The sequence below is a fragment of the Vipera ursinii genome, assembly GCF_947247035.1.
Source record: "Vipera ursinii genome assembly, chromosome: 8".
Taxonomy (NCBI): domain Eukaryota; kingdom Metazoa; phylum Chordata; class Lepidosauria; order Squamata; family Viperidae; genus Vipera; species Vipera ursinii.
The window spans coordinates 3518132-3533346 of record NC_139519.1 but is presented as its reverse complement, the minus strand read 5'-3'; the positions used below and the strand labels follow the sequence as shown (position 1 = coordinate 3533346).

General features: G+C 45.6%; 1 protein-coding gene across 1 annotated transcript in view; it reads left to right on the top strand.

Annotated features, from left to right (window-relative positions):
• Window positions 1-8453, top strand: part of ANTXR1 (ANTXR cell adhesion molecule 1) — a gene marked incomplete at its 3' end in the record, with an annotated part of 168815 nt that extends 160362 nt beyond the window's left edge. Inside the window, exon 18 of the mRNA XM_083368341.1 lies at window positions 8187-8453. Coding sequence (XP_083224467.1) covers window positions 8187-8453 — 267 coding nt within the window. The remainder of the gene's footprint in view (window positions 1-8186) is intronic.
• Between the last annotated feature and the right edge of the window lie 6762 nt (window positions 8454-15215).

The following is a 15215-nucleotide window of genomic DNA, read 5'->3' as shown; positions in this document are numbered from 1 at the left end:
CCCAGGAGAAGATGTTTCCATTGATGTATAAACCTAACAACAACAACAACAACAACAATAATAATAATAAAGTTGGAAGGGACTTCGGAGATCATCTAGTCCAACCTGCTCAGGCAGGAAACCCTATACCATTTCAGACAAATGGCTATCCAGCCTCTTCTTAAAGATTTCCTGTCTTGGAGCATTCACAGCTTCTGGAGGCAGGTTGTTCCACTGGTTAATTGTTCTAACTGTCAGAAAATTTCTCCTTAGTTCCAGGCTGGTTCTCTCTTTAGTTAGTTTCCATCCATCCGTTGCTTCTTGTCCTCCTTTCAGGTGCTTTGGAGAATAGCTTGACTCCCTCTTCTTTGGGGCAGCCCCTGAGATATTGGAAGACTGCTCTCATGTCACCCCTCACCCTTCCCTTCATTAAACTACACATACCCAATTCCAGCAACCGTTCCTTATATGTTTTAGCCTCCAGTCCCCCAATCATCTTTGTTGCTCTTCTCTGCACTCTTTGTAGGGTCTCAGCCAGAGTTCAGACTGCCATGGGCCAGAAGGTTGCTTGAGAGGTTGAAACGTTTGCTGGATGGAGAATGGGGATCAGATTTCTCTCTGGGAGAAGCCCAGATGTGTCTGTCTCTCTGGAGGAAATGGCTCAGATGGCCCTGGAAGGGGGGGGCGTCAAAATGGTTAAGAGACCCTTCTCCAACCTGGTGCCCCTTGGCAATGTTAGGCTTCCACTCTTAGTATTCCCTCCAGCCTTGTCAATGAGTGTGATGGGCTAGTGAAAGTTATTTTTATTTTATTATTATTTTATATTTTTTTAAATTACCTCAAGGCACCGAACATACCTAATACTCCTAGTATTGGGCTGGGCTGAGAAAGAGCTACTGGTTCAAAGGCACCCAGCCAGCTTACATGCTTAGGCAGGACTAGAACTCACAGTCTCCCAGTTTCCAGCCTTGTGCCTTAACCACTAGACCAAACTGACTCAGTTGCATTAGATATTCTATTATAAACATTATAACCAAATTAAATTTAAATACAGGTAGTCCTGGACTTATAACAGATTGCTTAGTGATCATTCGAAGTTACTGAAAAAAGTAATACGTAGCAAGACGTCTTGCATCTCCTACCTAGGATGCCAGAAGACCCAGAAAGGAGTAGATCCGTGTTTCTCAACCTTGGCAACTTTAAGATGGGTGCACCTCAACTCCCAGAATGGGAGGAACACTGGCTGGGGAACTCTTCACCCACCTTAAAGTTGCCAAGGTTGAGAAACACTGGAACAGATCATTTATCCTTTCTTCTGGCCTTTTTCTTCCATCCTACAGCCTGGTGTCACACCTGCCCCGATGTATAGTTTCCTTTTCCCCCTTTCCAGCAGTTCCCTCCCCCATAGTTTATGGCAGGCTGGCATCTAGCAAAGCAAGGGTGAAGCGCAGGATGGCAGTTCTGACACCTGGCCTGTTAAGGGGCACTTGGCCTTCTCTGGGACACCCCTCCTTCCTTCCCTCCCTCCCTCACGTGATCTGCTGCTCACAACTCAGCCTCTTCTTCCTAGGGATCCAGGCCTTATTCGTTCACCTCCAGTTTCTCTCTTTGATTGGAAAATCATCCTAGGACACCAACGTTGCTCACCAAACTACCAAACAATAGCAGGGCAGTTTTCTGGTGGTTTTTGGCAAGAAAATACAAAAAGTAGGAATTGGCGGTTTACCCAACCCATTAATGCCTTAGAATCCCCCATTTTATTTTATTTTATTTTTTTTAAAAAGGAAGTGTAGAGCAGGGCCCCCCCCCCCACCTTTTGGGCACTAGCAACCAGTTCCATGGAAAGAGGTTTTTCTGTGGACCAGAGGGGACACGGTTTCACATGCTGCCTACATCCCATGGATGGGGCTTCGCTTGTCTGTACAGCCCAGTTTCTGGCATGCCACAAGCCCAGTGCAGGTCCAGGGACCAGGGGTTGGGGACCCCTGGTGTAGAGGCCAAAAACATCTGCAGAAAATATTATTTTGAAATGTGGTCCCAGTCCGACGCTGATTGTATTGCACACAGATTCTTGCCAAGTGGGTTAGGATTTCATTTTCCAGAATCGCTCTGGAAGGCTGCTTTGTGCCACCAATGGGAGGAGATGGCCTTGGCCAAGGGATGTCCGGTAGGGGGCAAAAAAGTCAGGATGGCAGCCAGAACCACGTGACAAGAATAAAGGGCAGAGCTTCCATCATATAGTTGTGCCCCACAACTTAACTTTTTGGACCCACCTCCCTGCAGAATCCCCTGGCCTGGCCAGTTTACAGTGACAAAGATGACTGGGGCTCCCATGGTTCTCAGCCTCGCATCATTGAGGCAGGATTGTTCATTTTTGGTACCGCTGGTGAGGCAAAAGGCAAACTACATTTCTGCAGCTAATTTTCAAGGATAGGGCTGAACAAAGTTGTGAAATGAATTTCCTTGAGGAAGGTTGCCACCCAGCACAGCTGTTTGCAATCAGAGCAAAGGACTATGGTCACATTTTCAAGGGCCGAGGTTTGCAATTTTCTCGGCATTAATGAGGTTATTTTTACTTTCAAGAGGACAGCCCAAACGCCCATGTGCCTTCCCTACCTTAAAAGAGGCACAAGGGCTGTTTCCTCCCCCCCCAAAAAAAAACAAGATTATTAATAGGATTGGGAATGGGGGCCTTAATTAATGGGTTGCGCTTGTGGAATTCTACAGCTGTGTTTTGCCTTTGCATGATAAACGGGGGCTTTTTAAGGCGTTTCTTAGCCAGTTATCAGATGTGTTCAGACTTAAAGCTTCAGGAGCTCTTTCTCAAAATTGTTTATCTCTCCCCTCCCTCCAGTGTGTGCATTAAAAAGGAAAATTGCTAACCGCACAAACTTGCATGCAAAATAAGGTATGGAAGGAATTACATTATCAAGAGCTGATATTCTTTGCTATATATCAATATTGAGTACTTTCTATATAAAATACGGTTCTTTGACATCTGGATAGCAAGAAATACAGGCAGTCCTCGACTTACAACCATTCATTTAGTGAAGGTTCAAAGTTACAGCATCACTGAAAAAAGCGACTTATGGCCATTTTTCACATCCCCACGGTCACGTGATCAGAATTTGAACGCTTGGCAAATGGCTCCTATTTATGACGGTCGCAGCATTCTGGGGTCATGTGATCAGCTTTTGCAACCTGACAAGCAAAGCCAACGGGGAAGCCGGATTTACTTCACAACCGTGTTACTAGCTCAACAACCACAGTGATTCATTTCACAGTGACAACAAAGGTCATAAAATGGGGCAAAACTCACTTAACAACCGTCTCACTTAGCTACAACAAATGCCTATGAGATCAATTCAAAACCTCCAAATTGCCATTCAGGTTTAGTTCACATTCCTTCTGTGGATTTTGGAAATGCAAATTAAATAGGATACACGGGTCGTTTCCATGCCAGCATATGCATTTATTTACACATTCACAGCACGTGTATTTGCAGCTTCTCAATATCTTTGCAGGGAGTCCTCCTCCTCCCCCACACAAGCAATATTTGGTCCTCCCAGTGCCAAGCATTTCCCCAAATGGGGCAGAAATGGGGCCCCTGGATTTTAAAAGTGAAGCGTGTGGCACAGCCGCATTCCCCTCAGGGTGCAAAGAGTTGATGTTTGTAAAATACAGCCTTGCGTTGGAGCTCTCAGAGTCTCCTGTCTGCTTTCTAAACCGCTCCATTCCCAAGAAGCCCACACTCTCTTTGTTCCTAAATTCAGGGTCCAAATCCTGCTTTGTATCCCATCTGCTCTGGTGACCCAACATTTGGAAAGCTCTTTGTGTTCTGCAAACATTTTACCTGATTTTGTAGGGGACTTCAGGAGTTCCACTCAGATTAACCAGTGTTTTTTCTGTCCCCACTGAGCAGGCTTGCAGGCAAAACAAACTCAGGCATTTTTCTTTCTGGCTGGGGTTTCTGCCAGCGGCCCTCATTTCTTTATGATTAAAATACCTGGACATTAAGAAATCCAACTGGACTAATCCTGCTTGAGCTCCCCTTCGGGGCCAAAGAGGAGAGATGGGTCTGGGTGGTGGAGACGCAGTTGGCTAACCATCATGTTTAGTTTTGTGGAAGGCAAAGACAGACGTGAGATCCCAGGATTGTTTCCCGGCTCAGAACGCAAAGGGCTGCGGAGACCCAGCCCTGGCCAAAAGGCCTTGTGGAGCAAGCTCTAACTCTTGGGCACTGCTCTGCGTCACAAGCACAGGTGGTCCTCAACTTACGGTCACCATGGAGCCCAACAATTTTTCTTGTTAAGCAAGATAATTGTTAAGTGAGGTTTGCAATCTTTCTTGCCATAGTTGTTAAGTGAATCTGGCTTCCTTCTGACTTTGCTCGTCAGAAGGTTGCAAAAGGGGACACTGCAACCCTAGTAAACACAGGACAGTTCTGAGTTTTGATCACCTGAGCAGGGGGATGCTGCAGTGGTCGCAAGGGTGGAAAAGTCTCATAAGTCACTTTTTTCAAGGCTGTTGTAACTTCGAACACTCCCTAAACGGATGGTGGTAAGTCGAGGACTATCTGTGATGAGCGCAGTGAGCAGGACCGACTGACAAAAGAGCCTTTCTCTCTTTCCCAGTTTGGACCTGGGAAGGTCAGCCGTAGCTCTACTGGTTTTGCTGGGAAGGGGGCCTGCAGCTTCAGACTGCTGGCTCCTTCCCTCTGCTCGGTCCTGCCCTGACCACCGGCTGTGTCCTTTGCAGACGCCCCCTCTAATCCCTGGGGGTGGGGGGGAGATACTTCTGCCGCACAGGCAAGATTTCTCTCCCCAGTGAGGCATCAGCCCTGCGCAGAAGAGCATGAGCCGGGCGCTCGACAGGTGGCACAAATGGAGCCAAAGAGAAAGATATTTGACCGGCACCAAACTGAACCGGCCCACTTGGAAATGTTGCAATGCAAAATTTACTAGCCCTTCGACGTAGTCCAGACGAGAAGCACGCTGAGGAATATTAGCTTGATCTTTACATTAAAGAAGGGGTCTCCAAACTTGGCAACTTCAAAACTAGTGGAGTTCAACTCCCAGAATTCCCCATGGCTGGCTGAGGAATTCTGGGAGTTGAAGTCCACAAGTTTTAAAGTTGCCAAATTTGGGGACCCCTGCACTAAAGGGTCACATTAAAGAGAATCTTGCAAGACTGAGAGCTTTTCCCCCAGAAGGGAAGGTCCCTCCTGAAACGCCTCCCCCACCACAGGGCTGATTGCCTCTTATCCGACCATTGTCTCGGCTGCGTTTCTTCCTCCGCTCACCCAAGGCCATTCGCGTCACAAAACATGGCACTCTTATCATCACCCTCAGAACCATATTGGCCATGCCCTGCAAGGTCCTTAAATGCCTTGTAAGAAGTAGGCATGGGCATGAACTATCATGGTGGCCATACTTGCAAATTTTTGAATTTGAAAAAGATATGAAAAAGATGCTAAAACAATGGGATTTTGTAAAGAACAGACAGTATTTGACCAGATACTACTAAAAACAGATGAAAAATTGATTAAGAAACTCTATGAATATTTGTTAAAGATGGAAGAGGAACAAGTAAAAGAACCAATGGTAAACATGGGCAAAGAACTTTGGACATAATATAGAATTAGAAAACTGGCAAAGATTATGGGAAAGAAATGCTAAATTAATGAAAGTGGTGGCTTACAAAGAAAACTTATACAAAATGTTTTACAGATGGCATCTAACACCGGTGAGATTAGCAAAAATGTTTAAAAATACATCAAACAAGTGTTGGAAATGTAAACAAAAACCAGGTACTTATTATTATATCTGGTGGACATACCCTAAAGCTAAAAGATTTTGGTCAAAAATACACATATGGTTGGAAAAAAATGATTAAAAAACATATAGATTTCAAGCCAGAACTGTTTCTATTAGGCATAATAGGAGGAAACCATGAGAAAGATTGTATATATTTAATTTTACATGTATTAACTGCAGCAAGAATTGTATTTGCCCAATATTGGAAAAATGAAAACTTACCAACAGAAGAAGAACTAATTAAGAAAATTTTAGATTGTGCAGAAATGGACAGATTGACGTTAAAGATAAAAGAGAAGGAAGACTCAATGTACTTTTAGAACATGGGACAATGTTTACCAATGGCTAGAAAAACGAGTTAGAGAGAAAGGAACATGATATGTACTATGTAACATTGAAGATATACTAGTAGGAAAAAGACTATTGAGCGATTAACTAACATATTATGATAATATAGAAATTAACTCTTACTTATTGTTTTTTAAATATATGAATACATGTTTGCTAAATATTAAGAATGTTATTTTTTTAAAAAAAAAACAACCCTAATCCTAACCCTAACCCTAACCCCACAAAAATTAATAAAATATATACAGAAAGTAAGAGGTAGGCATGGGTAAAGGGTGGACTCTTGTAAGGTGTTCTGCTCACTACTACAAATGACATACAGGACACTTCCATGGCCCTCATTGTCCATCCCATCCCACAAAAGAGGAGTCTTCACTTAACGGTAATTGGGACTGGAATTTCCATCAGTAAGCAATGTGGTCATAAGCCGCAATGTTCCATTCTGGAAGTCCCTATTTGCCATTGTTAAATGAATCGTGTCATTATGTGAGGACCTCATGTGACCACAACTTCTGACTTCCTGCTGGCCTCTCCACTGACTTTGTGGGAAGCCAGCAGGGATGCTCCAAACTGTATTTGGTTAAAGCCCAGATCACAATCCTGTGATCTTGGGGATACCACAACAGCTGCCACTTCAAGGACTGACCTTAAATACCACTCGTTCAGTGCCTTCATAAGTCACCAATGGTCAAGGAGCATCAGGTCAGTAAGCGAGGGCCATGAGGGCCATCTGCGTGTTGTTTGGTTTAATCTACAACCATTTGTTTGCCATTCTGGCCCTCTGCACCTCAGGTTTGCCATCAGCTTTTCTGTTGGTCTCAGAGCCAGGTGTGGCCCTGCACTATTTTTCTAACAATCCAGGCAAAGAAACTTACATTTTAGAATCAATGTAGTACACCTATTTTTAAAAAAACTGTATTGGGGAATATCTTTAAAATTGCATATCTTCATCACAGTAACATACAAAAATGCAATACAGTAGGGAACTGGTCTGCACAAAAAAATCTGTGTAATTAGGCAATATATTTTCTCTAATTAGGCCAGTTCCTCTCACTTTCTTAACTTTGCAGGGGGAGTAGAGGGACGAAGGCTTCCATGGTTAGGGGGTGCAAACCTTGACTGAAGCCCCCCTCCCCCCAAGACCAGAAACAAGGAAGGGGATGGCCAATGCAGGCCCTTGTTGGCTTGCTTTCCATTAACCCCATGGGTGGAGGAGAGGGTCCTTCTTTTGTCTGGGATGAAATAAGGTCTCCAGCCTTGGAAAGGAGGTTGGACTAGAAGACCTCCAAGGTCCCTTCCAGCTCTGTGATTCTGTTCCACGTTCTGTTCTGTTCTGTTCTGTCCTAGTCTCCTCTATTCTATCCTCTCCTCCCCTCTTCTCTTCAGTTAATCAGTGAAACAACTTGCCTCCACAAGTTGTGAATGCTCCAACACTGGATGTTTTTAAGAAGAGATTGGACAATTGTTTGTCTGAAATGGTATAGGGCAGTGATGGCGAACCTTTTAGAGACGGAGTGCCCAAAAACCGCCCCGGCCCTCGCCCGCCCGCCCACCACCTCTACGGCCCACCGCAGATTGCCCAGGCGGCCCTGCAGTGCCATGGCAACCATGCCCTCTCCTTGCACCCCACAGCATCATCTGCACACGATGGAGCGTGAGGGCGGAGTCTTGTCCCTGCTGCCCGGCTGCCATGTCCTTGGCCACGCTGCTCCACGAGGGCCATGCCCGGGAGTGACTCTCCTCTGGAGGGGGCTGCTGGTGAGGGTGGGGCCGTGGGGGGACATGGGGCTGGGACAACGGTGCACGTGCCCACAGAGAGGGCTCTGAGTGCCACCTCTGGCACACGTACCATAGGTTCGCCACCACTGGTATAGGGTGTCCTGCCTGAGCAGGGGGTCGGACTAGAAGACCTCCCAGGTCCCTTCTGGCTCTGTGATTCTGTTATTGTGTTATCCTCTCCTCTCCTCTTCCCAAGGCATTCAGAATTTACAGTGTCTTTACTTTGTCCTACTGGAAGAGTCTCATTTTTTGCTTGTCTTTCAGGGACGTTGCATTACCTTCACCCGAGTGAAGACCTTCCAGGCGCCACCCAAGTACCCGCTCAACAACACCTACCACCCTCCATCCCCGCCCCCCGCCCCTGCTTACAACCCTCCCCCCCTGGCCCCCATCTACACCCCGCCAGCCCCGAGCTCACCCACACCGCCCACCCCTTCCCCACCTTCCACGCTGCTTCCGCCCCCTCCTCATGCTCCTCCCCCCAACCGGGCTCCACCTCCTTCCCGCCCCCCACCCCGCCCTTCCATCTAAAGCCCAAGCCGCTCTCTCCCAGAAGCATTTCTCGAGCCATTTCCAGCTGCGCTGTTGCAGTTCCATTCAGAGAAGTGGCCTTTGCGTTCTGGGCGAGGAAGAAAAGGAACTGCTTTTATCGTTACTTTTTTTTTAAGATGCCTCAACTTTACTGGAAATCTCAAATCCCCTGTTTTCAGTTCCAAAAGAATCTCTGCAATTGGAAGGAAGGAAGGAAGGAAGGAAGGAAGGAAGGAAGGAAGGAAGGAAGGAAGGAAGGAAGGAAGGAAGGAAGGAAGGAAGACTGTGGGATGAAGATGGGAGAAAATGGCATCATTGGGCAAAGCCAGTAGTCCTTGGAAAATGGCTTTCCCCATGAATTAGTGGTGGGAACATCTGGAGAACCTGCCTCTGATCACAGAATCCACTGCAGTCCAACACAGTGCCATTCCTATCAACTGGGCTGATGGTGATGGAATTTTCTACCAGAGGGATGATAATTTTTCATGGATCTGGACGGGGTGTGTTGCTGCAAGAATGAGAGCCGTTACAGTGAAATACAGGTTACGGTAATGTGTGAAAGACTCCAGGGCCTTCCACTTTGCAAAACAAAAAAGAAACCACACAGCTTTTCAGCTAACAGCAGGCGATCGATCGAGAAGCTGGAGAGCCAGACTAGGTGGGAAGAGTCCCACCATTCTCTGAGGATACATTGGCAGACATCCTGTGCAATGTCTGAATACCTGAAAGCATCAAGAAGCAGTTGATTTTATAGGAGGAGATAAAACAGCTGGAAATAGCCAAACACGCTCCCCTCCTCCTATTCTTCTTAACATAGGTGACCAAATGGGTCAAATTCTGGGTGAAGTTTCCTGCTGGCCAGCTTAGAAAAATAACCAGCCCAGATTGACAGCAGGACAGCAGAGTCAACCAGGGTGAGATGCAGACAGAACTGGATTAACATGACCATTATATACGCTGAGTGTTTTTTTTCTTTTTTCTGAATAACTATGGTTAGATGCCGATTGTCAGAGACTTCCAGGTACAGTTTATATTATGCAATTGCTCTGCTCTAAAACAGACTCCTATGCAGGGGGGGTGGGGGGTGTTAAGACAGCTCTATTTCCATTTCTACATTGACCACTGTTGTTGTTGTTTTTTCATTTTTTTTGTTCTCTTGTGTTCTGTTGCCATAAAAATAGCAATCCAGAAGGGAAAATGAAAGAACGAAGAGAGTTGATAGTGCTGAAAACCGATTGCCTTTTTGGAGGTGTTAACAAAGATTTTTTTTGTCCAGTGGGTTCATATACCAGTATGTTGACATGGTTTTGTGGATTGAGTAACGGATGTCTAGAATGAGAGCTGGGGCAGAGAGAATTCTTCTAGAGGTGTTCTAGATCTCAGTCATAGTTATATTTTCTCGGAAATAGAAGGATTCCAGGAAATAGAAAGAGGCCAGCAGAAGCTGGAGAGGAAGTGGCTCTGATGACGTTGCCCTGGCTGGGTTCACTCATCAGATTAGCCCAGGTTCAAATGGGATGGAATACAGGTAGTCTTTGACTTACGACGACAATTGTGCCCAAAATTTATGTGGCTAAGCAAGACAATTGTTAAGTGAGTTTTGCCCCATTTTACATTTCTTACCCCAGTTGTTAAGTGAATCACTGCACTCGTTAAATTAATAACACAATTGTTAAGTGAATCTGGCTTCCCCATTGACTTTGCTTGTCAGAAGGTCACAAAAGGGGACCCCGGGACACAGAAACGGTCATAAGTATGAGTCAGTTGCCAAGCTCTTTAATTTTGATCATGTGACCACGAAGATGCTGCAATGGTTGTAGGTGTGATAAGTCACTTTTTCCAGTGCCGTTTTAACTTTGAATGGTCTCTAAATGAACTGTTGTGAGTCAAGGACTACCTGTGTTTTGTAATTCAAACAGCCCATTAAACCACAATTAGCTTGACCCAATTGGACAGAGTGGCTTCTTTCTCTTATCCCAGGTTTAAGGTTTCATGGTGGTGAACTCAGCCAGCTTGTAACTGTCGCTTTCCAGTTCTGGCCTCTCAATCTGGGTGCCTTGGGATTGCCTTGATTGCGATGGGTAGAAGGAAAGCAGACAATAACCTGCAAATGAGAAAGGTAGTTGGATGGGTAGACATGGAAGCCTCACAACCCCCGGCTTGGAAAAAGATGGTTTTGTGTTGGCCGACATGGCTGGAACCTTCCTGAATTTCACTGCATTTCCCACGCTGGTTTTTCTGAGAACCGTCTCCTGCCTCTCTGCCTTGGGTGCCCCCTGGTTTTGGAATTTCTGGGCATGTGAGCACCATCAGCTTCCAGATCAGGATTTCTCAAACTTGGCTCCTTTAAGGCAGCTGAGCTTCAGCTCCTAGCATTGTCCAGCTAATGTCTCTTAAAACTCGCCAAGTTTGAGAAGCATCACTGAAGATCGCGGCCTGACACTGGGTGGGTCCTTCTTTAGGGAGGGCCATTGAAGCCAAAGGACTTGAAATAATCCAAATTGGGATGAGCAACTTTGGGGGAGGGCCAAGCTTGCATTTTTGGAGTGGTAAGTGACCCAAGTGGGGAGGGAGGGGTTTACCTTTTTAAGAGTTAATATGCTTAAAGCATGTTGTTTCTCTGTCTTGAAATGGCTGGGGATGCCATCATCAGCTTTCACCTTAGGGTCAGGGGATCAATGAGTGGAGGCTGCAGGGGGCCGGGGAGCCCTTGGCCCACCACCCACTAGAACACTGTGAAGCCAGATACTCATTAATGGTGTATTAATGGGCTAGACCATCCAAAAAACGACAGAAACTATCGGGCTTTAATTATGATGGTGTGACCACTATTTTGACTTTGGGGACCCTCCCCTGCCTATGGTGTCAGAGAAATGGGGCTGTTTTCATGGCCCCGCTGCATTTTGCCAAGGGAGGCAAACTAGACACTCCAAGATGCCCTGGTAGCATTTTGTTCTTCTTTGTGCGTTACAAATTGGGGCAGGGAGTGAGCCAGTTTAAGACCACTGGTCCTGCTCAACATCACCGGCAGGAAAGCATCCAAGACCCTCCTTTGGGAGCCGAGGATGTAATAGGGAGCAGCAACTTTCCGAGGTCATGCACACCAAATGTTTAAATTTTTATGCCACTTTAACTAGTGGATGCTTTCCGAAGGACAACTTAAGTAAACATCCTCCTCTGCACTCATCAAATTAATTTCCAAAAGCTAAAGTTAAGCATTTTGCACTTTTATGGCTTCAGTGGTGCAACTTTTCATCCCTTGGCTTAAGCATCCTTTATTTAAGTGTAACTCAATGCTACCTGACGGTATTTTACTTTGGTTGGCTTGAGCTCCTGAATTGCCACCGTGTTAAGATTGCTCTTCAGGCATAGCAATGTGGGTATTACAGGTGGGGTCAAAAAAAATCAAAAGATGATGGCTGCAACTACAGGATTAAAGCACCACCTCTCTGTCTGATGCATCTTGCATCTGTGTGCTTAAAAAAGGGATGGGCCTTACCTGTGCAGTCATGGCTGCCATCTTGACTTTTCTGATCCTTCTTGCAAGGGGTCTGCAGAGGAATGAATAGGAACTGGCAGGGACCATGTATCTCCCTGTCATATCTGTGTGGGCTCTACAGCTGGAAGGTTTTTCTTGGAAAGCCTAGTTGTTAGGTGACACATGTGCTTAACATCAGCAGTAAGCCCAAAAAAAGAAGAGCAACATCATTTTGTGCCTTTGCCAGGGCACAGTTTTGCTCAAAGGGATAACGTGCCCAACTGCCCTGTAATGAAATGCAGGTGGTTCTCTTGTGTACAAAGCACACACCCATCTCTGCAAAGTGACATGTGAAAGTCAGTTTTTTTAAAAAAAGAATGGACCACTCATGAAGTTCCTACCTGGCTTTTGACTGCACATTACAATGATTAAACTCAATAGGACCTTTTCTAAGGCTGAAGTTGAAGCTTCCAATCCGATCTACTTTCATGCCAGCAGAGACAGAGAGATTTTTTCAGTGATCTACTAACAACAAAGTGTAAAACTTTAAAACAAGCTGTGGTCTCTGCTTATTCCGTCCTCAAAGAAGCAAAGAACAAAGAATGAAAGAACATGGTGGACACTGAGGATGAAAAAACAATGTCCTGGGGGGGGGAGTTCTCCTTTTGGGGGGGGACACTTACCCAGAGCTGCTTCTTCAGCACGGCAGAAAGATTCAATTGCCTTTTTCCATAGATCTTTCTTCCAGAACAGATAACTGCTGTGTCTGCAGGCAGAACAGTGAAGATCACCCTCAACACACAAGCGTACACATGCATCCCTTTGGCTTCTGCCACATGAGATCCCTCTTGAGAAATATCCTTTCATTGGATTGCAGCTTGTGATCAATTTGATCACTGGGGTTTACCTCTTAGGAAAGCCGCAACACCCGGGTTGGCTAGTTAGCAATGGTTGGGCACAATCCACTTGAGTAGCTCTTTTAAGTTTCTTCCAGATGAAGCTTGCTGGGTATCAAGAAGCCAGCAGAGATGGATGGGAACTCCAGAAAAGTAGTTCCGTGGTTTTGTCAGGGTTTGTCAGGAAGACGATTCAACAGCAGAGCGATATACCCAGCGGAGGTAAAATAAAGTCAAGTTGGTGGTCACAAACTCTGTGATCAAAGCTTTATCTTTTTATGTGTTATAAAAAGGTTGGGTCTTCCATTGCATGGCCTCTATCTTGACTTTGCCCCTCCCCATGGATATCCTCTCTTCGGACTGTGCTCAGAAATATTATTGCTGTAGTCCTGTCATATAAAAGTAGGTTTTACTCATTATAATTAACAGTGCCTCAAAATGTGCCAAAATGCTTTGAAAAACAACCCCAGCATTTTTATTGCTAACTGCATAGGGACAACTTGAGAGGGAGTTCAATTTTAAATAGCTTCTGGTTTTATTAAAAGCTTTTGTCTTCTCGATTCTAGACTCAAAAGAATATACATTCCCAGGGTAACAGGGAAAGGATACGAAATAATAAAAAAAATGTAAATCCAGACAAAAGATACACAAATACAAATATGCAAAAGTTCTGTGCACAAGTGAAAAGCAACATTCCAAATCTGTGGTGTATATATTATTATTGTGTGCTTGCCATATTTTAAATGGAAGCATTTCCTATTCTGTACGGATAAAAGATCTTGGGTTTTTTTTTCACATTGTAGTAACTTATTATAAAGCCAATGATATTTCATGGCATATTATTATATCAAGCTGTGCTTGTTTATTTTTTTTCTCTCTCTATGGTTGTATTGCTTTTATTAATGTATAAATATTGTGTGTAAATGACAAGCACCTCCTTTACAAAGCATTGTGATCACCGGCCGTCTTCCACTCAACCAGCAAGAAAGCTGGTAGACAGCAATTGAGGGCTTCTGTGGGAGCCTGCCCATTCCTTGCCCTGAACTCCCATTGATTTGGCTGAAGTCAGATTGCAGGAGAAACACCCACCCTCCATCCCCCACCCCCACCCCACGTTAGGAGACTGACCCATGGCAGCACAAGCCAGAACTGGAGAAAGCCACAGGTTTTCGCACGGTGGGAAGGGCGTCTGGTGCATCTCCACCCCTTGGTGATGGCTTTGCACAGAAGGACATCCTGCAGAAGCGATTCAAATGTCCTCATTCCCCATCTCAGGGAACCCCCCCCCCCCAAAATTCAGGCAGCTGCTGTTACAGATTGTGCCCAACACTTCTGCAAGGTGCTATGGATCTCAGCAGAATGAGCTGTTTTCAAGACCTGAATCCAAGCAAGGCTTGAGTAAGAGGAATCTTCTAAGTCTAGATGGAGGCTTCCAAGATGCGACCATGTCAATAGAGCAATGGGCGTGTTGGGCCAGCGCTGCTGAGGGCGCTCTTTCCCAGGGCTCAGGATATGCAGGCCCACAACTGCTAAGATGGCTTCTCTTTTCTTCATGTTCCCGGGTGACATAAGAGCCAACGGGATCAGCTCAAAGCATTCCAGCACCTGGAACGGAGAAGCCAAGTGTTCAACTTGGGACGGTGACACTAAATGTTACGTGACAGTGAGGTTGAACTGGGTTTGTACTATGTATGGACATACAGTACTATGTAGGTATTTTCTCTTACTAGGAAGCCCTCGGGCCTCGTTATATTAAATAATGCAAAATTAGCCATTCTAAAGAATTCCTTATGAAGGGACGCGGTGGCTCAGTGGGTTAGGACGCTGAGCTTGTCGATCGGAAGGTCGGCAGTTTGGCGGGTCAAATCCCGAGTGCCGCGTAACAGAGTGAGCGCCTGTTACTCGTCCCAGCTTCTGCCAACCTAGCAGTTCGAAAGCACGTAAAAATGCAAGTAGAAAAATAGGGACCACTCCAGTGGGAAGGTAACAGCGTTCCGTGCGCCTTTGGTGTCTAGTCATGCCGGCCACATGACCACGGAGATGTCCTCAGACAAGCGCTGGCTCTTCGGCTTTGAAACGGAGATGAGCACCGGCCCCTAGAGTCGGAAACGACTAGCACGCATGTGCGGGGGAAACTTTACCTTTACCTTAAAGAATTCCTTGCAGAATGGAGCACGATTAAATTCAATTGAATAGCACTGCATGGTGGTGGTTGTTTTTTTCTCGTAAAATTTTTGGACATATTGTATTCTTTGAAAAGTTTTACAGATCAGTCTTGTTGAACCAATGTCATCCATGGGATTATGAATTCAAGGACCCAGAGTGGTCTCGGGACTAGAAGACCTCCAAGGTCCCTTCCAACGCTGCTATTCTGCACCCAGCTCAGTG